The 26,590-nt window shown below is 39.0% G+C and overlaps 1 protein-coding gene across 6 annotated transcripts in view; it reads left to right on the top strand.

The window, feature by feature from the left end:
* Positions 1 to 26,590, top strand: part of CDYL (chromodomain Y like) — a 237,069-nt gene that overhangs the window by 33,189 nt on the left and 177,290 nt on the right. The window contains exon 1 of one of the 6 annotated variants that reach the window (XM_027040215.2): positions 25,638 to 25,793. The exons of the other annotated variants lie outside the window; for them this stretch is intronic. Coding sequence (XP_026896016.1) covers positions 25,770 to 25,793 — 24 coding nt within the window. The 5' untranslated portion in view covers positions 25,638 to 25,769. Of the gene's footprint in view, positions 1 to 25,637; positions 25,794 to 26,590 lie in introns of those variants that run through there. 6 annotated transcript variants of the gene reach the window in all.

Raw genomic sequence — 26,590 nt, forward strand, 5'->3', positions numbered from 1 at the left:
TGGATTATTAGCTAAAACATTTCTGAATTTTAATTGATGAGAATCAATAGAATTTTGTATCCACAGAAATCTCAAGTTTCTTCCTTCCTTCCTTCTCTCTTTTCTTTCTATTTATTTAATGTTTATTTATTTATTTTGAGAGAGAGAGAGAGAAAGAGAGAGCAGGGGAAGGTCAGAGAGAGAGGGAGAGAGAATCCCAAACAGGGCTCCACACTGTCAGCACAGAGCCTAAGGCAGGGTTCATTCCCACCAACCACTAGATCATGACCTGAGCCAAAATCAAGAGTCAGATGTTTAACTGACTGAGCCACCCAAGCACCCCCTTTCTACTTTGTTTGTTTGTTTGTTTGTTTGTTTGTTTGTTTTTGAATCAGTGGTTTTTCCTGAGGTGAGCTGCCCCTCAGGACCCCACCACTACCACTATAACTCCCATCTCCTCAAATATGGATTTGCCAAAAATTGAGTATTTGGTTTTTTGCTTTGAAAGCATAAGGTGTCAATTGCCTTTCAGAATCCTGATCCTTTTTGTCATAGAGGTTGTCTATGTCACAGGTTGTGACTATTTTAGTGCTTGACATAGCCCAAACAGAATCAGAGCATGCAGCCATTTTCCACCAATGCAAGGCCCCTAAGTTACAGACACGGGAAGGGGGTGGCAGAGAAGAAACAACAGTGTTTTGGAAGTCAGATGTAATACAGTAGAGAAGCTTTCACACAGCGATCATTGGGGGCTCCTATCCCATGTTCTCATAGCAATATGACATTTGTCGTACTGCATTGTAATTCTTTTTTTTTTAATGTTTTTTTTTTTGAGAGATAGAGAGAGGGAGGGAGTGCATGCACATGCAGGTGCATACATGAATAGAAGTAGGGGTAGAGAGAGAGGAGGGTATCCCAAGCAGGGTCCACACTTTTAGCGTGGAGCTCAATTTGGAGCTCAATCTCAGGAACCATGAGATCATGCTGAGCCAAAACCTGAGTTGGACACTTCACCGACTGAGCCACTTAGGTGCCACTACAACTCTTTCTTCTAATATTTAATATCTCAAGAAGATAAATATCATATCTTGTCCTTCTTTTCACTCCTTCCTGTGCCTTGACACAGTGCTCTTTATAGCAGGTGCTTAATAAGTATCTGTTGAGCAAATAAATGAATGAATCTGTAGAAAAATGCCATTCAGAGCATGTCAGGTAATTTTTCATATACCAAATCACATGGACAGATTTTCCAAGAGATACAATATTTCTACCACTCCATTGTCCACTGGGAAAAAGTATGAAGAATATGTATGAATAACACAGGTTATGTGGCAAACATCAAATGGCTTCAGGTGGAGGGTAAGAAAAAGAATGGAGTGAGCAAAAATGATAATTGATCGCAAGAACTGGAATAGAAATGGCCACTACACATAGTAGTGACCATTTCACAATGTATACAAACGTCAAATCATGCTATATATGTATATAGCATGTATGTACATGCTATGCTGTATACCTGAAATCAATATGGTATTTGAAGTCAATTAGACTTCAATCCATTTTTGTTTGGTTGGTTGGATTTTTTTGGAAGATCCACACCATGGAATGTTATGCAACTTTTATATTTTTAATTTTTTTAAGTTTATTTACTTATTTTGAGGGGGGAGGGGCAGAGAGAGATGGAGAGAGAGAATCTCAAGAAGGCTCCGCACTGTCATTGCAGAGCCCGATAAGGCACTTGAATTCGCAACTGTGAGATTATGACTTGAGCCATAACCAACTCAACCACCCAGGACTTTAAAACATTAAAAAAAAAGAATTTAGGAGCAAAAGTGAGGTATGATGGCATTGAGAAATATGAGGAAAGAAAGTCGAGAGGATGAACAAACACAGGAGGGGGAGCCAAGAAAGGAAAAAGTATGTGGTTAGATAGATTGATAGCAAAGATGTGAAAAACAAATTTTAGTGAAAAAAGAAATAAAGGGAAATCTTGGTAAACTGCAGAACCAATGATGGAGTTGAGAAAGGTAAAAAGGAAAATGTGCCAAAAGCCAAGAAGAAGTTTCTTGGCTTGCAATGAACCATTTCTAAAGGCTTCTACGGTCTTATTCCCTCTGCTATTCAAAGCTCTCTAAAATTCTTCTCTTCCTACAAGTCTTTAACAGGAAAGGAGAAAACATTCAAACTCCTCTCATAAAATTGTAAGACTAGAAGAGATCTCAGCAATCATTGAACACCTTCAACTGGCAGATGAGAAAATTGAGGCCCCGGGAATGGAAGTGGTTGGACCATTTTGGAACCTGAGCCAAAACCACCTTCCGTGTATTTCCGGATCTGTGCTCATTCCAATAGATTCTCATTTCCTGTTCCTATTTCTCCAAACAGAGGATATCTCTGTCATCTGAATAAGCTGGGGGAAAAAAGTTTATTTTGTAAAAATGAGTCAATAAATATTTCTATGTGAAGAAATAAACAAGAAGTCTTGGAGGCAGAGGCTGTGCTTTGATTGCTGTTGTACTTCTAGGACCCTGCCCAGCACCTGGCACAGTGGTTTTAAATAAGGTTTGGAGGGATGATGGGATGCATGGACAGATGGACATACAGATAGATGGATAGATGGATGGATGAATTTGTTCTACCAGGGCTGCTGCTGCTACCTGGATAGTTATTGAACAGACTTGTATGATCTTAAGAGCTATCTGAATCCAACTTTCAATTGTATATGGATAATGACCCCAGGTTGTTTTAGTATTGATCAAGTGAATGATTGAAATGCTCTCAGAGAAGTCATAATCTCATCAAAAACCTAAGATATACACATAAATAGAAATAATAAGCAATACAGGACAACAGTCTGTTAAATGCCAGGTAACTATACAAGCAGGTTTGGGCTGTAAATAGAGTGAATCTATAATTTATTTTCTAAACTGGGACCCTTTTGAGAGTGGCTACTGCTTAGTCTTCTTAAAATTAATTAGCATGATGTTACTAAATGGCTATGAAAAGTACATGTAAGTGATAGAAGCTAGAGAGAAAAGTGGAGATTTTGTACTGTAATTTTGTAGAAATGAGTTTGCTATCTTATGGTAAAAAAAGTCAGACCTGTCTTCCTAGCATTTTTAATTACACACATTTGGCTTTGAGCAAAATACCCTTCTAATGGTCTAATAAGGGTAGTCCAGAATTATTTTTTTTTAATGATAGAAATGTTGCTAACAAGGTATATAAACCTACATTTATACCTTTCCTATGTAAAGTGTAGTCTGTGGGCCAGTAGCACAAGCATCACGTGGGAACGTGTTAGAAATGCAGACCCTCTGGCCCCACCCCCGACCCGCAGTCAGACTCTGCCCATTAATGAGGTCCTTGGAGGGGCACCTGGGTGGCTCAGTCGCTTAAGCATCTGACTCTTCATTTTGGCTCAGGTCACGATCCCACAGTTTGTGGGATCGAGCCCCTCATCAGGCTGTGTTGACAGCATGGAGCCTGCTTGGGATTCTTTCTCTCAACCCTTCTCTCTGTCCCTCCCCCACTCATGCTTGCGCTCTCTCTCTCTCTCAAAAAAATAAAATAAATAAACATTATACAAAAAATTTTCTAAATGAGGTCCCCGGATTACCTGTAGGCACATTGAAGTTTGAGAAGCATTGGTCTAAACACATTCATTCTTCCAAAAGAATAACATTTATTTAAACATTTCAATATACTTTTCCTACTTCACTCCTGCTCCCCTTTATAAAATATATTCAAAGCGTACTTCCTTTTGCTTTTCAGCCAACGTCAGTGTCTGGAACTGTAATGATGATAATGAGAAGGACAGTTGTTTACAAAAAGAACAGGAAAACTGTGGATGAAACACCCTTATATCCCCACAAATGCACTCTCCGCTCAGGGCTGAGGATGGAAAACACATTCACAAGATAATCTGCTCCATTTTGGTACAGACCAGCTTTAACTCTACCTAACCATTTTGGTTTTAAAACTTCTCCCAGTTAAGAGGTGGGGAAATGATAGAAGAGGAAAGCATACTTGGAAATGCAAACTGATCCAGGAAATCTTCACTTTCATTCATTGTAAATGCCTAACAAAGGCTTTTCTTTTCCTAAGTTGAAGGAGTAGCCACATGCTATGGAAGTGGCTTGCTCATCTTTCCTGCGACTGCTTTGTTGGCTCAGGGCCCAGCGTGAATTTGGTAATACTGGGCAAGGCCACATCTGTGTGCCGGCCTGCATGGCATCTCTATTTTTGCAGCCATTAAATAGCTTCTCCCATCTCCAGTCTGTGTTGCTGCACATGTGACCCAATGAATCCCCTGTAGAATGAAGCCATAATAATGGGCAGGGCAATTAGCTCAGGGATACCGGGCCTTCCTAGCAGCCTCTTGCCCATGTTAATATTTGCAATGTATCCTGGGCGGGGTGCTTCTGAGAATTCCACTAATGCCCCATTACCATCCCTGAGGCTGGAAACCGTGGGGAAAGAGATCTGTTTCCTTCCTGCCCAAGATGAATGTTGTGAAGGGCAATTGAGGGGGTTGGGAGTGCCTCCAAATAAAGGTCTTTTATGCATCTTTAAAGCTGTAAGTCACTCAGTCATACTCTTTTTTGCCTGCTGGCATGACAACTTTAAAAATGTACATTTCTGAACTTGCAGTGTAACAGGATTTCATCCTAACTTCGGTGAAGAAGAATTAGAACAGGGAAGATTTAAGTGTACAGTGTGGGCTGAAATCAGGATAATATTGACGGAACACCTCCATGGTGCTCTCCTAACATAAGCCATTACCTGCCAACTAGAATTTTACATTCAAAAAGCATAGGTGAATCTTAAACAATCAAGGCTGCTATCCCTGAAGGATCAGATAGACAAGACATCTCATAGTGAAAACCATGGAATCTTAGCCCTCAAAGAAGATCTTTAGAAGCCCCCTCTTCCTTTTGTGGGGGAATTGTCTATCAAATGAAGACTGTGTCTGCCCTGCTTCATCATCTTGCCATAAGGATCAAATCAGACAAAATGGGAGACTACATTTGAAACTGCGCAAACCAAAATGGTACATATTTTTAGGAATCTTCATTATTATTTTAAACTGAGAGAATAAGCGCAAAGGAGTCAAAATGGTGACTTGTCCACAGTCACTAGGTCATGGGTTCCCTTAGAAGTGTTTGACCACCTGTGAGCTCAACTAGACTAGATCACTTTCACAAAAGAACCTTGTCTTTCCCCTGGGTCTACCAGTGATCAAGGCACATGTGCCTGCCCTAGGTCATACAGAATACTTGTACTCTGGGCTCTCACTGGAGAATACAACCTTGAACTCCTTACTGTCCAGTCCTTTAGCAGAGACCGGTTTTTGAAAAATAATGTTTGTGGAAATTCCCTGAAAGGTATATATATTGTCTGTTCTGCTAGATACCCTAAAATTTACCCTGGGACCAAACCTGATTGTGAGAGTCCTGTGTGTTTAGATCACACATATTTGCCTCCTTGGAGAATGGACTTGAATGAATTGTGCATACATAGAGGGGTGCTATCAGACCCGACCCTAAGTAATACATCACTATATTTAACACAGGGATCTTATTGATAACCCAGGCTGCCACTTTGCTGGATTCCTCTTTATGAGGACCCATAGGAGAGATTCCCCTGGGGTTGCAGCTTCAGGAGAACCATGGCTTTTACGAAACATCCTTTTACCTTACAAATAGTAGCAGCAACCTCATAACTGGGAGTGCTCTGGCCACTAGGAAACTTAGAGTCAAATTTGTTTAGCAAATGAAATGCATTGCACTGTAATAATTTTATCCTTGCTTTGATTTCCTTACCCCCTTTTCCCTTTGACAATTTCCTTTATCTCTTTGTATTGCCTATGTTTTGTAAACCAACTCATTTTTATAAATCTATTGTGGTAACTTCATAAATTTCAGTTGGATTGAATGGAGTCCTTGGCATCTTTTGCCAATAAAGCCTCAACTCAAACTCCTTATACCAAGTACTTGCAGCAGCTGGGCATTGGGGATGATGCACAGCTATGATTTTTCAGAGGCATATGTAAGTCATGAATATAAATAGATCATATTTCCAAGACCATGAAGTTGACAGATTTTCATATCAGAAGATGTATTTAGCCCCATAAGATCTCTTGAAGTTATAACCAGATATTGAAGGTTAGATAAGGCAATTGACCTTTGACATTTAGCTCTTGGCCTCATCAACATGCAAATCTCAGTTGGACTATATCATTTGGTTTTGTGACAATTTGGACAAAGACTGGTTAAAGTTTGCCCTTTGTTCTCTGGATACATTAAACAAATGAAGTGTAACTTGTAATAAGGAACATTTGAAAACTAAAGAGTTATTTCCCAACTACTTTTATTCCTATGCTCTTGACAATCATGCCAACTCTTGAAATTGCTCTAAAATTTAAGTAATAACATGGTATGTGCCTTTTCTGAAACATTTGGAGATGTTCACTACTTCTTTGTTGAAATCATTCCCTCTTGAATTCTGTAATATCGCCTCCTCTTTCTTCTCTTATTCGCTCTCTGATTAAGTCTTTGCCTTATGAAACGTTTTCTCTTCCTCCTTACACCCTTGGACTATAGATATTACCCAAGTTCACCACTCAGTCTGACAGCTTCTCTCTTCTCACTTGCTAGGGTAACTAACCCTTAAAGCATCAACTATCATTCTTAACAGCTGACTGTCCAGTCTGACTAGTCACTTGAGTTCCGATTTCTCAGCTCAGATTATTTACTGGATCTTCCACTGACACTTGACATTCATTGGGTCAGCCATTTAGTGAACTTTGTTAGTGCTATCAGGACACTTAGTCATAACAAAAAAAAAAAACTTTTGTATACAGTACATGCTACAATAGGTGCTTTAAAAACAGATTTCATTCCGGGGTGCCTGGGTGCCTCAGTCAGTTAAGCATCCGACTCTTGATTTTGGCTCAGGACAGAATCTCACGGTTCACAGGATCAAGCCCCTTATTGGGCTCTGTGTTGACAGTGCAGAGTCTGCTTGGAAATTCTCTCTCCCTCTCTCTCTGCCCCTTCACTGCTCATGCTCTCTCTCTCTCTCTCTCTCTCTCTCTCTCTCTCTCAAAATAAACAAATGAACTTTAAAAAAAAAGATTTCATTTAATCCTCTGAACCACCCTATTGGTGGGTTTTATCTTCTTAGCTTTACATATTAGGAAACTGGGAATGAGAGACAGAGACAGAAACTTGCCCTGGTCTTTCAGCAAGTTTTTCTCAACATTGCAAAAACAAAATTTGAACTCCAGTCTGTCATGTTAAGCTGCCTCCCAAACTTATATCTAAAATTAAATTCTTTTTTTTTCCAAAATAAACTTTCATGATGTCCCTATTTTCGCCTACCATACCGTAATTCTCCTACTAAATATAAAGCTTAAAATTTAGGATACTTATTTGATCCTTCCCCTCCTTATCACTGTTCATATGAAATCCATCACAAGGCCTGCCATGTTGCTTCTTTCCAATTTTTCTTTCATCCATTCTTCTTTCTTGTACTTCACAGACTTCTTCATTAATGTCTCCAATAAATCTCTGTCCTCTCTTTCTGCCTCTAGCTGTCATGCATGCCTTCCTTCCCCAATTCCCTACTGTTGAACCTTCCCAAGGGCAGCCTCTGCCCTGTCATTAGCTGGTCAGAAGTCTTCAGTGTAGGGCTTCCACAATTCAACTCTAACCTATTTTTACCGTTTTATCGGCCTTCACTTTACCTTTCACTTCAATCTTCTGCTCTCTTCATTTTCCCTGGAACAAGCATTTCATTTTCCTTTTAAACTTCTGTTCACAAAGTCTTTCCTCTCTTGAAGTATATATTCTTTTCCCACCCCTACCCTTGAAATGCCCAACTCAAGTCTCAGAGTTGGTTCTGTGGTTTTTACCTTCCTCAAAAATTTGCCTACTGTATTTATTATTACTTATTCAGCACAATTTTATGTTGCCTTGCATTCTGAGGAAAATTCTCGTGTGTGTGTGTGTGTGTGTGTGTGTGTGTGTATGTGTGTGTGTGTGTGTGTGTGTGTGTTGTTGGCCTCCTTGGTCAGATTTTAAATTCGTAGAGGGCAAGGATGGATTTCAAACACTTTCTATATCCTTTGGAGATTTAGAATGAGTTATCATATAAATCGCCTATGAACAATATAATATTCAAGGAAAGCAAATTACTTTGATAGAGGAAATGAAAACAACACAGGTTTTAGAATTTATAGCACCTAAATTCCAATCTAATCAACTGTGGAAATTCAGTCACTTTAAGATTCTTTGATAACATGGAGTTACTTCTGTCTACCTCAGAGCTTATGGTGATATTCAGTGAGGTATAGAGCATTTAGGCCAGTACCTGCCATCATTGTGTACTGAAAAATGAAATTATTATGCTTACTTGATAACTGAAGGAAGTCACTGTTTTTTCAAGCTCTGTGTGAACATAAATGATTGGTTTGGGCCACCACTGTATCTATAATTGATTGACATGAATAAGTGTATAGAATATAAGCTCAAACTATTTAAAATAAGTTTGTTGCCAATTTCTTTACGTATTATCATACTATTTTAGAGTGAAAATAGTCCTTATCTAAACCATGACCCCAACACATGTCTTCAAGAAAATGAGAAAAACATTTTTATAATGATTTTTTTGGTAAAACTAAATAATACAGTTTAAATAATTACCCTATATCTTATGATTATGACTCTCCTACTTTGTGTATGTGTTAAAATTCCTTTGTTTTATGAAACAATGTTGATGATATATAGTAGAGGGTAGCAGTTGTGAGTTCTGTTTGACTGCTATGATTTTCCTTAATGAAACAAAAAGTTGGCAAATTGATGATGGTTTCCACAGTACTTTTTTTAAAAGGGTACAGGTCCCAAGTTATACCAAAAGCTTAGAAACCTTAATCTAGCCCAAGCTCTTTGTTTCCAAATTGAAAATTATTTAACCTATATAAGTTACATTACTTGTTCAAGGTACATAGCTACTGCAGACCCCCTGTGAGAATTCAATTCTCCTAACTCTGAGAATGGACTTCATCTTTTAAGTGAAAATTGACCTTTTCTACTAATGGAAACAGGAAACCATTTCAACTTAACTTTTGAAGAAAATGCACTGTTAAATTTTATTCACTTATAATAAACTTATTAAAATCCTCCCAAAGGATGACTTTATTCCTAAATGAAGAAACTTGATGACAAGGTGTAAACTTGTAAAGGATATTTAAAATAGTTTCCAAGTTTTTAAAATTTCATATTTTCTATTTATTTTCAAATAAAATTTATTTTCATCAAAAATACATTTTCTTACATAAAAGCTATGGAAAATACAGAAATACAGTAAGAAGAAATAAAAACTCTATAATTCCAGAGGGAATCATGTTGGTATATGAGCATGGTTCCTGCTACATATTTTTCTATGTACATTTTTGCATAGTTGAAATTATACTGCATATATAATATTTATATTTCTGGGTTCTTCATTTTAATTTTTTAATATTTAAAAACTAAGTAATACATTCACATAGTTTCAAGATCAGAAGCTACAAATGTATATAGAGAAGATTCTCCTCTGACCTAACTCTCAGTCGCCTGTTTCTCCTCAACAAAAGTAGCATTCCAGCTTTTTTAGTCCAGAGATATTTTATGCATTATGCTCAGGTTCTTTCATTTCACATTAAGACATAAGCATTTCCTCATCTTTGAAAAAATCTTATTATTAAGGGCTATATAATATTTTATTTTATAGATATGCTATAATTTATTTAGTCATGCTTACATATTACATTTTAAATTTTCATTTTCATTTACATTTTCATTTTTTTATATTTTAAGTAACTCTTCAGATCCTATAGCTTAAACTAAATGAATCCATTGATCTTTTTATTTTAAAAATTATAAGACTTTAACAATAACTTTCCTTGAACAGATTAGTGTTATTTTACCTCTATTACTGAAAGCAAATCTGCTGTTTCTTTAACTGAAGTTAGTCAGTCAACCTGGGGTTGAAGCAATCTTTTATCTACATGAACTTATTTCAGCCGAATACAGTCATATTCTCTCAAAAAAGAATTACCCACCCCACTCAGTGCTCCATACAACTTACTGGAAAATGTACCAGTAGAACAAACTTTTCACTTTAGAATGAATAAGGTCTGAGGATCTAATGTAAAAAACATGGTGAATATAGGCGATAATACTGAATTGTAGTATTGAAATTTGCTAAGAGAATAGAACTCAAAGATTCCTACAAAAATTTTTAAAAAGATAAATTTGTGAAGTAATGGATGTTAATTAACTAGACTGAAGGAATCCTTTCACAATGTATGTATATGTGTATCAAATATGTATATCAAATCACCACTATGTACACTTTAAATTCTTACAATTTTATGTCAACTATACCTCAATAAAACAAATTAAAAAGAAAAGAATGCACCAGTAAGAATTCATGGCATTTTGACCTCACTATCATCACTGCACCCTATATACTAGGAGCTCATGAATTCACGGTATTGTTGGCTAAAACTTTTTTTGGAGCTCTCTTCTAAAGCAGAGAGAAGAGATGCATTAAAACATCAACAAGACCAAAGACATAAAAAACAACATGGCAATTAAAAAAAAAAAGATTAGGGGAACCTGGGTGGCTCAGTAGGTTGAGCACCCGACTTTGGCTCAGGTCATGATCTCATGGTTTATGGATTCAAGCCCTGTATTGGGCTCTGTGCTGACAGCTCAGAGCCTGCAGCCTGCTTCAGATTCTGTGTCTCCCTCTCTCTCTGCCCCTCCCCTGCTCGTGCTCTGTGTCTCTCTCTCAAAAATAAATAAACATTAAAAAAAATTTAAAAAAAGATTATCCAAGTAGTAAACTTACCAAGAATAAATGTTTATGCTACTTTCAGAGGACCATGCAGTGTTGATGGGCTTCATGCTAAATACTGATGGCATTGGTTCCTTGTGGACTGATCAGAAAAAAAGCTTACTTCATTTAGAGGAATATTCATGGCAATAAATAAAGAAAGGAGAAGCCTCAGCAAAGTAAGGGGTCGGTCATCCATTTCTAGCATAGAGGAAGGTAGATGTGAAGCTGAGCTATTCGGGGTGAGAAATCTGAACCTAAGCTATGACAAAATTGGCACAAAGGGACCAAAAAGAAACCTGGCAGGAATGGAAAATGCCTGGTTAAAATATTTATAGTAAAGAGGGGAACACATGGGTTTACTATAGATGGACTTATCAAATATAAGCCTAACTCTCAGAAAAACAAATAAATCAGTGAGGCTTCACTTCATGCTTTTGCTGTAATTCGCTCCCAACCAACCCAAATCCCAGCCCCATCATACCCCTTATAAATAAAGTCCACTGGCCTTGTGCCATTCCTTCATGTGGAACTTTAACATGTTCTCAATTTGGTATAAATTATTATGCAATTTCAGGGTTTAGCTCACCTTTCTGACTATATTTCCAAATATGTGTTATAATACCAAGCTAGAACTCTCTTTTACAGAGATGTTCAAAGTGACTTGAGGAAAAAGGGTAATGCAGAGAAAGCTCTCCTGGAGACTGTAGCTCATGTTTGAATTACATCAATCTCTAAAATTGTTTTTGGGTAACATTTGAGTATTTGCACACTTGTGTAGGTGGCAGAAACAAACATAAATCCAATTTGGAGAAAGATAGCATTATCCTGGACCCCAAACATTTCTACAATTTTGCAAATATCGTATCTAGCCCACAATAAAAAATAGACACATAAGGAGTAAAATAACATGAACTAAAATTAATAGAAACAGCAGACAATAAAGACAGGTTCACAGAGGCTACAAATGTGAGTTTGTGACACTAACTTAGAAATAACCATATTATTAAGGTCAAGGAGATTTAGAAAGAAATTAATAAATAAAATCATAGTCTGGATTAAAGAATAAACAACAAAAAAAAAGTTTAAGAGCAGATCAGACACAACTGAAGAGAGAATTAGTAAACTTAAAGATAAGGCAGCAGAAAGTGTCTAGAAAACAAAAGAATAGAAAAATTAGAAAAAATAGCAAGACATGTAGGACTATAGTGAAAAATTCTAACATACGTTCATTGAATTTCAAGAAGGAAAGAGATTGAGGCAGCAGCAATGTTAAGAGATAATAGCTGAAAAATTTTCCCAAACTGGTGAAAGATATCAATCCATAGATCCAATGAATCCTATGAACAGTGAGAATAAAAAATACACAACCTCTTAGGAACATTGTAGTAAAACTACTGAAAAACAAAGACAAAGAGAAAATTTTTTAAATAGTAAAGAGGACAAATTACCTTCAAAAGAACAAACATCTAGCAGATTTCGCAGTGGAAACAATGGAACTCAGAAGACAAAAAATATACAAAATACTGAGAGAAAATAAGAAATAAGAAACAATCTCAAACAATCAATCCAGGAAGCTAAATCATGGTTTCTGCAACAGTTGCCCCAGAATAGTCAGAATCTGAACTGCCAGTGACCTGCATTTTGCACCCCAATTCCAATTCAGGAACAACTGGAAGAAAAGCCAAATATGTTTCTAAGCCAATCACATAAGATGCTCTGCTTCTAGTCATCCCATTTCCAGCTTCCCTATGCCAACAACCTCTAATCAGAGTACCCCTGACTACTTCCTTTTTCTCCCAATAAGCTTTCACACTCGTCCGACTTTTTAGTTTCTTTGAGTTTGAATTCCTTTAAGTTTCTTCCCCCTACAAGTGATTGTGGCTGACTTCCTTGCTATAGCAAGCTCTGAACTGCTCTCATTTGAGTGGTCTTTTTTATTTATTCTCATACTTCCAAAAATAAATCCCCCAAACAATCTGGGATTTTTTTGTTAATTGGACTCAAATTAATCAAGTTCTTGCTATACTGTAACACATCATTTAGTAATTTAAAAGGAACCATTTAAGACCATTGATATACTAATTATCAGTCCAATAAATCAAGTCTCATAAGGAGCTGTTTTTAATAATAGTTAAACCAGTTTCTATTTTGTATATTCTTTAATAAAGAGCATACATGTGTAAGTCATTAGACTTATAAATGCATAATATATATGACTTATGAACTTCATATATCTATTAGTGGCCAAGAGTTTGTTATCTTTCCTCTTCAAACTAAACTGTAACGTCACCAGAACCAATTGCTTTGATGATTTAGACTTCTAGTTATGAATAAGTTTTGGGTATCTAATATGCAGCATGGTGACTATGGTTAACAATACTGTACTATATACCTTAAAGTAGCTAAAAGTAGATTTTAAATATTCTCATCATGAAAAACTTGTATTTATGTGAGGTGATGGAAGTGTTAACTAACCTTATGGTGGTAATAATTTTGTAATATATATGTCTCAAATCATCATGCTATACACCTTAAACTTATACAATGTTATATGTCAATTATATCTTAATAAGGCTGGAAGAAAAAATCTTGTTGATTTTTTATAAAAAAAAGAAATTGCCAACCTAGAGTTCTATACCAAGTGACATAGCCTTCCATAAAAAGGTAAAATAAATATTTTCAGACAAAAATGAGAGAATTCATCTGCAGCAATCTGCAATAAAGAAAATATATTGGTTGTTCTTCAAGAAGAAGGAAAATGATTCCAATAGAAGAGTGGAACTACAGTAAAAAAGATAAATGGTTACATATGTGTGTGAATCTAAATAAATATTGGCTATATAAAACAATAATCATAATGACTTTTGGAATTTAAAATAGAGAATTAAAATACAAAACAGCAATAAGGATAAGACATGAGTCAGTAGACTATGGAACAAGTGGTATAAAGTATTCTTAGATTATTGTGTTATCTAGGAAAAGATAAAAGTATTGACATTAAACTTAGTTATATTTTCTGGGGTTATTTTTTCTAGGGTTACCATTATATATATTGTAAAAGAAAATATGACTTTCAAGGTAATGAAAAAAATGACAATATATTTTTTTTAATTTTGTTTTTTAACGTTTATTTATTTTTGAGACAGAGAGAGACAGAGCATGAACGGGGAAGGGTCAGAGAGAGAGGGAGACACAGAATCTGAAACAGGCTCCAGGCTCTGAGTGGTCAGCACAGAGCCCGACGCAGGGCTCAAACTCACGGACCGTGAGATCATGACCTGAGCTGAAGTCAGCCACTTAACCGACTGAGCCACCCAGGCGCCCCGACAATATTTTTTTTTAAGTTCTCAATCAATCTGAAACAAATTGATGATGGGGGAGAAAAGAAATATACAACCAGCAGGATAAATAGAAAATACTGATTATTATGATAGTACAATAATATTACTACACATATCAGTAATTTCCTTAAATGTAAATGGACTAAATGCCCCAATTAAAGAACAAAGACTGTCATACTGGATTTTAAAAATTTGCTGTTTCTAAGAGGCATATCAAAAATATAATGATCCAGAAACTTTAAAAACACAAAGATGGAAAAAGATTTATCTATCCTACAAACACAAATCAAAAAGAAGTTGGTTATAGATATCTTAATATCAGATAAAGTAGACTTAAAAGTCTACTAGTATTAATAATACTAATATGAGGGGCGCCTGGGTGGCTCAGTCAGTTGAACGTCCGACTTCGGCTCAGGGCATGATCTCACAGTTCATGAGTTTGAGCCCCGCGTCAGGCTCTGTGCTGACAGCTCAGAGCCTGGAGCCTGCTTCAGAGTCTGTGTCTCCCTCTCTCTCTGCCCCATCCCCACTTATGCTCTGTCTGTCTCTGTCTTAAAAATAAACATTTTAAAAAATGAATATGAATTCATACTAGTACATTGATGTATTAATATACCACTTTTAAAATATTAATGTATGCTGGTATATGACTATATTCATACTAGTATTATTAATATACTAGCATTAATTAATAATACAAAAGTATTATTAGTATCTTTATAATGACAAGATGCTTCATTTAGCAGGTAGATATAATAGTTTAAACCTGTATGTACCTAATAATTAGCTTTGAAATATATAAAGCAAGAACTAACTAAACTAAAAAGACATAGACAAATTAGCAATCATATTGGGAGATTTGAACACATCCATTCCAGTAACTGACAAAGGATTTGAACAACATAAATAGCAGAACAGCATAAATAGTAAACTGAAATATATAGATATAAATATATCTCCATTTATAAGAATATATTATCCTATACATTAATGTATATTTATATATAAAACATATTACTATTACTATATTACTATACTATTACTATGTTACTATTTACATTTAAAACATATTTGTATTAATATGTAAATAATATAATATTTAATTTACAATATAGATTATTATATAATTTATATGATAACTTATAGAAGTTATATATATATAAATAACACTGCACATAACAACTGCAAAATACAGTCTTTTGAAGTACCATATAGAAAATTAGGATATTTGGGACACAAAATAAGTCTCAACAAATTTCAAAGGATTGAAATTCTACAGCTCATGTTTTTTTTTTTTACTACAATTCAATTAAACCAGAAATGAAATAACAAAAAATAACTAGAAAAATCCCCATATTTTCTAATGATACTCCTAATAATCCACAAGTCATAGAAGAAACCACAATGGAAACAAATATATTTTGAAGAAATGATAATGAAAATGTAAAATATCAAGACCTGTGGGTTAGAGTGTAATTTATAGATTTAAATACATACATTTGAACTGAAAGACAAAGTCAATAAAGTCATTTAAAGAAATTAGAAAAATAACAATAAATAAAAATAAAATAAAATAAAATAAAATAAAATAAAATAAAAATAAAATAAAAATAAAATAAAATAAAACACAAATTAAACAAGAAATTATAACGGTAGGAGCATAACAAAATAGAATAGACACTTCCAAAACAGAGAATCAAAATGTCCAAAATCAATATTTTCAAGACAGATAGATTAATACAGCTCTGACAAGACTGATAAAGAAAAAGAGAAGTTACACATAATTTGAAAAATGGAAATGGGACATTACTACAGACCCTACCCATATTAAAATTTTCTGAGCAATTTTATGCCATCAGATTTGAAAATATAAAGTGGATACATTGACATAGAAAGAAACCTGAATATTCATTTATTAAACTTGAATCTATAAAAGAGGATTAAAGAATACACTTATGATGAGCACTGAGTAATGTGCAAAATTGTTGAATCATCATGTTGTACACCTGAAACTACTATAACATTGTATGTTAATTATACTTCAATTGAAAAAAAAAAATTGAATCCATAATTTAAAGCCTTCCAACAAGCATGCCCCAGGATCAGATGGTTTACAAGAAAATGCATACAGATAATAAAGGAAGAAATAATAGCATTCATATACAAACCAAAAATTGAAAAAGAGGAAATGTATACCAATTCCTCTTATGAGACATACATAACTTGATATCAAAACCCAACAAGGACATAAGAAAGGAAAATTTCAGGCCAACTTTTCTTATAAATATAGATTCAAAATCCTAAACACATTATTAGCATAACAAATTTAGCAATTTATAAAAAGGATAATGCATCAAAACCAAATGTGGCTTATTCCAGAAAAGTCAAATTAGTTTAAAATTAAAAACAATATAAATCAACATGTTTACAAAACGAAGGAATAAAATCATATGATCATTTCAATAGATGACAAAATTCCATATCCATTCATGATTTAATAAAACTTCTTGAAAATTAGTAGTATAGCGGCACCTGGGTGGCTCAGTAGGTTGAGTATCTGACTTCAATTCAGGTCATGATCTCGCAGTCATGGGTTTGAGCCCTGTGTTGGCTCTATGCTGAAAGCTCAGAGCCTGGAGCCTGCTTCTGATTCTGTGTCTCCCTCTATCTCTGCCCCTCCCCACTTGCTCTCTCTCTCTTTCTCTCAAAAATAAAATAAAAGCATTAAAAAATTATTAAGAAATAAAATTAGTACTAAAAAGGAACTTCTTTAATCTAGTTAAATATGAATACAAAATTACTTTAGCAGTTATCATTTCTAATGGTGAAAATTTTCCCTTTGTAATAAAACTCAGGAAAAGATGTTCACTATCACCATTTCTATTTAATGTTGCAATGAAGATCTTAAAGGCAGTGTCAGTAACTTCATGGGCATACTGAATAGGTGCTTGGCATCAGCAAAGCGTTCACCAGAAATTTATTTTGAAATAATTTGGTATCTTAAAAAAAAGGATCAAAATTAATGCAAAAGTACAATAATTCCCTAACTACTCTGTCCCAACCACTTATTCTTTATAGAGCCATGCTTTTAAAAATACTGATCAGATTATTGTTTACAACACCAAGGACATTGTCATGACCCACAAAACACAGCTGCTTCTTAATCCCATTATATGTCCCTTCCCTCTGCAATCCAGCCCCACCAGCTTTTTTCAGATTCTTCAAGATGGACTTTTTAAACATCTAGGCTTTTGCACAAGCTTTTCCCCCAGACTGGGACCATCTCTACCATCCTCTTAACCTAGTTCTTCTTTCGGACTTTAGCTCACTACTTTAGGTATAACCTAATCAAAACCTAAAGATATCCCAATAGCCATCAGCATATTAGCATCCACATCTTGCTTTCTAAGATGATTCTTCACTAAAAGGAACCACAGCTTCTTGGAAAAATGGCTGATTCTAGAACTGTAGCAGAAAATACACAAGATGAGTCTGGAGCATCTAATAATGTCAGAAAGTCAGGAATTGGTCACACACACATACTTAAACACCCCAACCATGATCAGGGTAAGTCAAAGGGGCACAGGAGCCCTAATGGTCAAAGCTAGAACAGTCAGAGTAACACAATAAATAAAGAAGTACAGCTTGTAATTCTAAGTATAAAATAAATATCCATGAGTCCATATTAATAGAAATGATTGAATAAATTAATAAGTAACAAGTCTCCTGCACAGAATTCCAAATAATTTTTGTAGATAGTCTGACCACAAGGAGGAGGAGGAGGATAGCTCCTCATTCCTTAATGTGGGCTTCCCATTGTTACTCCTTTCCAAACAGTGGAGAATAGAAAGGGGTGGGGGGAGAGCAACTTTATAGTGGAGAAACCTGCCAAACACTACTTTAGCCAGGCAATCAAGGTCAACATCAACAGTGATAAGTCATGTTGATAGTACATACCTTTGATATGATGTGATGAGAAAGGCATTTTTACTTCTGTGGTCTTCCTCTCAAAAACATATAACCCCAGTCAAGAAAAACATCAGACAAATCCCAGTTGAGGGATACTCTGCAAGATATTCAACGAGTACTCATCAAAACTGTCAAGGTCATCAAAAAGAAGGAAAATCTGAGAAACTGTCACAGCTAACAGGAACCTAAGGAGATAAAGTCACTAAATGTAATAGGGTGTCCTGAATGAGATCCTGGAGCAGAAAACAGACATCACGTAAAAAGTATGGAAATCTGAATAAAGTAATGACTTTAGTTAATAGTAATGCATTAGTATTGGCCTCATTAATTGTGATAAGTATACTGTACTAATGTAAGATGTTAATAGTAGGGGAGGGGCGCCCGGGTGTCTCAGTTGGTTGAGCATCCAACTCTTGATTTCAGCTCAGGTCATGATCTCAAGGTTGTAGGGTCGAGCCTTGCCTCCAGCTCTGCTTTGCAATTTTTCTGTAAATATAAATAATTCATTTTTAAAAATTTACAAAAACAACAACTAAATAAACTCTGAATACTGAACGGAATATAGTATACTCCCTACCTTCCGTAAATTATTCAAAAATCTGCCAAGTATTGGCTTGAATATAGAAATATTACTCTTAAGCTGGGGAGTGGGTACACAGGTTTTTGTTGTATCCTCTAATGTCATTTTGAAAGTTTAATATTCTATTTTTTTTATGTTAAATTATAAAGCAATTACATGGAAGTTGGGATGTTGATTCTCCCATGATGGATACTTAGATGCTTTTTTTTAGGTATCATATTATTTGAAAATAATTTTTCAATGATCCTGCTTTGCTGGTATCTAAATATGTCTAGAGTACCCGTGGGGTAATGGACACTGTCTTTGGGGGAGCAACAGACCAGACTCACCTCCAGGTCATATGTGCTCACAGTGTCCTGCAATTTTTCGAGATTTATAATTGAGACTTTTTACTTGCTAATTTAATGTCTATCCATCCCAGTAGAGTATCAGCTGCCTGATATCAGGGATGATTGTATATACCTTGTTTAACAAGGGGTCTGGCATACAATAAGTGGTCAATAAATATTTATTGGGTGGATGAGTGACTTTAACTTAATGGTTCAAAGCTCAGGCCCTAGATTTACCCGGGCCTGAGTATAAATTTCAGTTTCCCCACTTACTAGGAACCAGGCCAATAATAGTGCCTATTCCAAAAAGTGCTTTATGGATGGATGTGATTGCTTACAGTTCTTTGCAAATGTTAGCTATAATTTTTATTTGGTGCCTGTTGAATTAAAAAGGTTAATATTTGTAAAGTACTGATAACAGTTCCCAGAGCAGGGTAAGTGCTTCTTGTTTGTATTTATTTTTTTTTAAATATTACTGTTGACCAAATTAAACTGCATTCACTTTTTGTAGTCTGTTAGCAATAGTCTTTGGAAATGTGTTCATATTCTTTGGAAAGAAAATGCCTAAATCTGTACTATAAATCCTCATTAGTTCAAAATATATTACTCTAGAGTATGTGATAATTCAGAAAGGAACCTGGTCCAAACACCTTTGTAGTATTTATGGGGAAATAATTTGTACTACAAAAAAGGGATCACTAAACCATTTAAGAAAATGGTTTTAGAACACTTTGACAATACCATTCATATATAATGAGCAACCCAACTACGGAGGGGTTTAACGTTGGTTTTCAAAATTTTTTATCTGGATCAAAATGTAAGGAACATATTTTACATTATGACCTAGTATGTAACAATATACATGTATATGTGTGTGTATGCATGTATATGTATATATATTATGTGTATATATATTATATGTATATATATAAATATGTATGTGTACATAATAGAAACATAGAGTAATGAATGCATTCTGATCCTTCTTCCAAGCCCATTCCATTCTATCCATTCCATTTTGTCTCATTTTAAAAATACTACTCAAGATCTCCTAAAATGATCTAAAGATCCGCTAATGGTTTGAAATCTGTGGCTTGATAAAAAACAACAACAAAGAATCAAACAAAACTATTCTAAACCACTGCTTCTCAAACTTTAGCATGTATCAGAATCACCTAGAAGAAATCACAGATTTCTGGGGTGCCAGAGAATTTGTATTTCTGACAAGTTTCAGATTGAGTCTGTTGCTACTGGTCTGGGGACCACAATTTGAAACCTTTGTACTAGCCGATGCCAGTGATTGAAAAAACCAAGCACCAATACATGTTTCTGTATGCTTGTGTGGTCCCAGCTTTACTTTTGAATTCATTTTGAATCTCTTATCTTTGCTTTAGATTTTAGTCCTCTTCTAGACCTGGGCTAATTTTGGTGGGCTGGGTGTTTCTGTTGTCTTTATGAGCCAGGATGTCCACACTCATCTTCTGCTTAGTGGCTCTCTCTTATTGATAATCTCTCTCTAGAAAGGGCCAGAAGATAATGAGGTTACTGGGATGGTCTTAGATGAATGACAAACATAATTATCCATCACAATAATTAAAGGGACATTTACCTTTGTGCTTTTTTTTAAAAATCCAAAATGAATTAGTTACTTCCCTGGTAAAAAGTCAACCAGAAGGTCATGCCAGTACCTCAAGACTGTTTGCTTTTTATGACTTTTGGTCATTTTCTTTCTCCAGAAGATGGGGTAACGATGACGTTATGAACGAAAACTTTCTCGATCTTGATTACTTCAATCAAATACATATTACAAGGATTCTTTTGGTAGAATCAGCATTAGCTAAATAGAAAAAGGAACAACAATTAAACACTAAATCTAGTTGAGAAAGAAAAGGACCCTTAGTTGTGCATTGATGAGGTTTAGGCAATGGCAGAACCTGAACTTAAGAGGAAATTGGTGAAATCAGATGTGAAGAAGTCTCTGAATTAATATCACTAGGGCAGAGATTATTGGGTGGCATTGGGCCAGGAAACAGCAGTGTGGCAGCTGGATTAGATACCAGACAGAATAATACCTGTGACGACCAAGATGGATGCAGGGAGCAAGAGGCTGCCAGTTGAAATGGGAAAATTGATTATTTGGCCAGGGGAGGAAGCAGCAGCTGAAGTCAAGAATCAGAGATTATTGGTTGTCCAGAAGAGAAAAAGGACACTGGTATCCAATTTAAGCTTTCAAGAAAGGAAGAACTGGTTGGCTCCAAGTTCAGAGACGGGCCTAGCATCTGAATTCATCTTGTGACTGGTTCTCTCTGTTGCTCTCTTTTGCTTCTCAGGCTTGAAATTTTCTTACTTTCTTTTGGTAGGTGATTGAGATAGGAATTTCCCCAAGTTTTGTGGAATGAATGTTCTATAACAAGAACAGTATTTAATTTCTCTTTGGCTACAGTGTGCATAAACAAACAAACTCACTTCTTCATAAAAACCAGTTAAATTTGGGGTTTTGGAGGAGGTAGCCAAGATGCTTTTGGGGTGCAAAACTGATGAAGGGAATCATTATCAGCAGCTTTTCTACAGCCACCCAACCTGCTTTTGGCCTCTTTTGTCTTTCCAGTCCCATCCCCCATTCCCTCTAGGGAGCCTGGGAATTCAAATGTAGATGAAATGCAGATTCTTGGGAGAATGGAAGAAGCGACTGGTTGGTCGGTTGAATGGGAAAAGGGGAGACCCTCTAATTTGAGATTAGTCATTTTTAGGCTGAGATGGAAAATGGCTTCCACTCTGGATCTGAAGAGTCTTCGCTTGAGTGGTGCTGAGAGTCAATTACCAATTCAGATAAATTTGGAAAAGGAGTAAACTGATTTATGTTGGTCTCCACCACTGGCTCAAAGTCAGGTAAGAGCTGAAGCTTATTGCCGATAGATGTGTATTTTAACTGCGTATGTATGTCATCTCACTTTTTGACCACTTCTGTAATCCATGAGATTTATGTATATTACTAGAACATACTATTGTGCTGCATATATTTTTGGTACAATGCAGATATCTTTCTTGATGTGTTTTGGGGATGTGATTTCACTTTTATTCTCAATTCACTGAGAAAGTACTTTCACAGCACCCACACACGTGGTCATGGTAACTACTGTAAGACTTCACTATTTCAAAGAAGGTGGTATAAATTCAAAGCCATTATATGGTCTTGGATGTATTTACTTCTGTTATGAGCACCGATAAATGATTATATGGTAAAATGAACGAAGAAAGCAGAATTTGCTTAAAAGTAAGACAGTTTGAACTAATTGAGGTAAAATATATACATAAGCAAAATAGCATTCAGTAAACTGATGGGTGTTTTCTGTGGAGGACAGATGAGAAGGAACAAAGTGGACAGTTGAAAATTTGCTCAAGTTCTCAGTCATGGTTGGATATTAGTACTGGTCTCCTTTGCCAGTGTTCTTAATTATCATGGAAAGCAACTAATTGTTGGAGGAGAGAGGTAGCTGGAGCTGAGCTTAGGAGAAAGGCTTACTCTCGCTTTGTTATGGAGGTGACTTCTACCCAGTGGTTATTGTTTTAATATTGATGACTAATCACAGCAGCATAAATAATCCAGGTCATCAGAATTAAAGGTCCCTATAAATTGGTTTTTTGGAGTTACCTTTTTTTAAATTGTAATTCCTCCCTCCTCTTTTTCTCCACATTGACGGGCGTCATCTTAGCACTATATATATATATATATATATATATATATATATATATATATATGAAATGTACTAGCTCAATATATCTGAGTATGGTTGTTGTGGACGTCTTTCTATCCTTGTTTCTTCCCCCTCTCCCCTTGGTAATGGTGGTTGTATTGGAGACTTTGGAGACAGTGTATTTAACATTACAGACCACTAAGCACATGGTGGAGCAACTTGTGAGTGCTTAAATTCTGTTCTGATGGTGGCAGTAATTAGGGTGGTGGCCATGAGAGAAGAAGAAGTGTTTATTTTTATATTTCTATTAACCTATCATTGCACATGGGTTTACATGTAAGACGTGTCCACTTTATATTGAGGATCTCGTTTTTATTTGTATTTTCTTATGTTTGTGTGATTTTTAACCATCTCCTGAAAATCTGGGTACTTGCAGTAGGTGTGTGCGGTAATTGCTTTGAGACTTCACAGATTATATATGAAGTCCTAGTCCTTGCCTTCAGGGAACTTAGTCGTTGATGAATTTGTGTGGCGAAAAAGACAATATTTAAATGCAGCAGATAATGGAAATGTTAAGCGGGAGGAAAGAGAAACAAATATTTGGAGAAGGCAGAGAGAATCTGGCTGGGCCATCAGGGAAAGAGGCAGAGCTTGAGAGCTCCTTAGCAGGTAAAGGAGGTCGGCCATTAATTTGTGATTCTGTTGTCAAAGCATTGATAATGGAAGTTGGATGTGTGGGTATAAAACTTTATTGCGAACGTTGGAATTCCAACTCTTTGAATAAAAACTTATTTCGTATGTAAAGAATGGAGCTAGGGCTGGAGAGTCAAATTTGCAGATGAGATCTGGTAGAAGGTCACAGCCTAGAAATGGGCGTGCGAGGAAAAGTGGAGAAACAGTTAAAACAGTAAGATGAGCCGTTCAATGGGGGCACGCCTGAGGGCTTCAAGAGCCGCTGAAGACGGGAGTGGCATATTGTCCTGGAAGGCAGAAGGCTATGCTTTTGAGGTGACGTCGGAGCTGGAGTGTAAGGTTGAAAGGGAGCGTTCCGGGCCCAGGAAATTGCAGGTAGAGACGGCGTGAAAAGAATGTTGACTGGACTTTAAGTGACTTAAGGGCAAGCGCTGTGCTCCTTCCCGGGAGTGGGGAGGGCAGGAAACTCAGCGGGGTCTGTGAAAAGCCCTGTGGTTGTTAAACTGTGTGTTTGGGGCCCAATTGAATTGGTTTTTAAGAAGTAAAGTGATGGGAGGAGCCTGGTGAGTGGGAGGTCGGTTAGGAACCAGCGCTAGATAGAGCACCAGGGAGGCAGTGGCAGCAGAGGACCCTTTGGGGAAAATGTAGACTCCAGTGTGCCTTCCAGGTGCAGGGGGTGGGGAGAGAATGTGAAACGATGTTTACGTAGTGTCCCGTGGAGAAGTTCGGGAGGACAGTTTGAAGTTGCTGGCTCTTTGGGCGAGTCGAGCCAGTAAGCCCCTTTCTCATTCCGCACGGATGGAGACACGTCCAGTCTCCCGGCAGGTGTGTCCTGGGAGCTAGCCAGGCGGGCCGTCCCCACTTTGCCCATCTCTCCTAAGAAGTGTCGGAAGTGTCAGCCCATAGCTGTTCTGACCGCGAGGGCCTGTCGTTTTAGTCGTCCACGCCGTTCCCCCCATTGACAGCTTCGTTCCATTAGAACCCAGACCTCCCAGAGCCCAGATTCTGGCCCCTCCTCCCAGCTCCCCTTCCGAGGAGGTGGACGCTCCAAGAGGAACAGGGAGGCCTGGCGTGGGGGAAGCTGCGGGCAGAGTGGAGGCAGCCGCGCCCTCGCGCCGCCCTCGACTCCGCCGGGCTCCCGCCCCCGGCTCCCACCCCCGGCCTGCCGCCCAGCGAGCGTGCCCGGAGCGCTCCGGGCCACACGGCGGGGCTCGTGGTTCGGGCTCCGGGTCTTGACGGCTGCCGAGGGGGAGGCGGGCACGTGTTAGGGCGGGGGGTTCCACCTGGCCACGCCGCCCGCCCTTTGCGGGCCGGCCTGGCCCCGGACGGGCGTCCGCGTTGGGCGCACGGAGCCGGGAGCTCTGCGCTCTGTGGGAGGCCGAGCATTTGGCGACCCGGCCGCGGCCGTCGGGGCAGTGGGCTCCGGACGCGGGAAGCTCGCTCCCACGGCCCCCTGCCCAACTTCGGGCCCGCCAGTGCCTGCCCCAGTGTGCACCGCCGCCGTCGCCTCGACCTTCGAGGCCCTCAGTCCCACCCGGCCCGGGTCCCGGCACCCACGTCGAGGCGGACAGGCGGACAGCGCCGCAGCCGGGTCCGACCCCCCGCGAGGGGACTTGGAGAAGTCGGGGCCCCGCCCACCGCTCCCCGCGGCCCCGCCCACGCCTCGGCCCCGCCCACCGCTCTCTGGCTCCTCCCCTTCCTGCCGGCTTGCTCTCGGCGGCAGCCCGCCCGCCTTGGCCCGGAGAGGAGCCCACTGCTCCCCTCAGCCGCCCCGCCCCGCCGGTCTCCCCGCCCCTCCCGCGCGGGCGGTCCGAAAACCCGGAGCGCGGGAGCGCGGCTCCGCCGGGCCCGGGCGGCCGCACTGGGCATGCTCAGTAGCCGGGGCAGGTTTTTTGGTCGCAAGTAGGAAGCTTTTTGCACTACACCGGAGAGGGGGAGCCACGGAGCCAGCCGCGCCGCCGTGCACCGCCGCCGCGCCCGCCCCAGCCCGGCCCGGCCCCGCGGCGGGGCGCGATGAGCCCGAGCCCGAGCCGGCCCGCCGGGGAGTGAGCGCGGGGCGCGGAGGGCGCGTTGCGCAGCTGCTCCTGCGCACAACCCCGCCGCCGCCGCCGCCGGCCCGCACTGGCAGTGAGTGTGAGAGGCTCGTCCGTGCTGAGCTCCCGGCGCCGGGAGCGGGAGCAGGAAGCGCAGGCCACGCAGGGACCCAACTGAAACAAAGTGTCGGCCGCCCGGCGGCGGCGGCGCCTCGCCCCGACCCTGCCCCTCCCGCCCGCCCGCAACTCCGCCGCCCACCATGGCTTCCGAGGAGCTGTACGAGGTACCTCCCCTCCCCCTCCCGGACCCTCGGGCCGCCCCCGCCCCGCGCCGCCCCTCCCCGGCCCCGGCCCGGCCGCGTCCAGCCCGACGGCCCGGCTCCGCCGCGGGCGCCCGCCTCGCCCCCTCCCCCTCCGCGGCCGCAGTTTGCTGGACGGGAAATGTGTGCGAGGGGAGCCCGAGCCACGCTGCTCTGAGGGGCCCGGCGGGCGGGGGGGGGCCTCCCCGGAGTTGTCGGGCTCCTGGGGGGCCTCCGGCCGTGGGGAAGTAGCGCTGACACCAGCGACTTGCTCACACTGAGCCCAAAGTGTTCTTGGCGAGGGCAGTGGGTGTGAAGCCCCTGTTACCGCTTGGCGGGGTCTGTAGGCGGTGCGGGGGTGTTTTTCCTGTCCATTTAATAGAGCGTTTTGGAGAGGGTTTTGCCTCCGGTTTGGGGAGTGGGGCGCCGAAAGGAAGAGTGCAACTGTCTCGGCTCTGCTGCTAGCCAAAGCGATGCAAAATAACGCACCGAAAATGCTAAACGTTGACCACATGCTTTAATTAGGTTAGCATTGTGGCCAGAGCCAGGAAATTTAAATTTAACGCTGATACACCGTCATTCATTTGCGCCGCAGCGTTGCAAGTAAGAAAGGGCACAATCAGAGCTATAAGTTACGAACGAAGGGTTTGCTAGCTTCAACTTCAAGTTTTGGAGTTATCTGTTTAGATCTTTAGACATTTTGTATGTCTCGGTGTAACTTCTTGACGTATTTCAAAGTAGACTTCCTGGGAGTACAGAAGCTTGGAAGGCTTTCTGTTCTT

Source organism: Acinonyx jubatus, chromosome B2, assembly GCF_027475565.1.
Source record: "Acinonyx jubatus isolate Ajub_Pintada_27869175 chromosome B2, VMU_Ajub_asm_v1.0, whole genome shotgun sequence".
In the NCBI taxonomy this organism is placed as follows: domain Eukaryota; kingdom Metazoa; phylum Chordata; class Mammalia; order Carnivora; family Felidae; genus Acinonyx; species Acinonyx jubatus.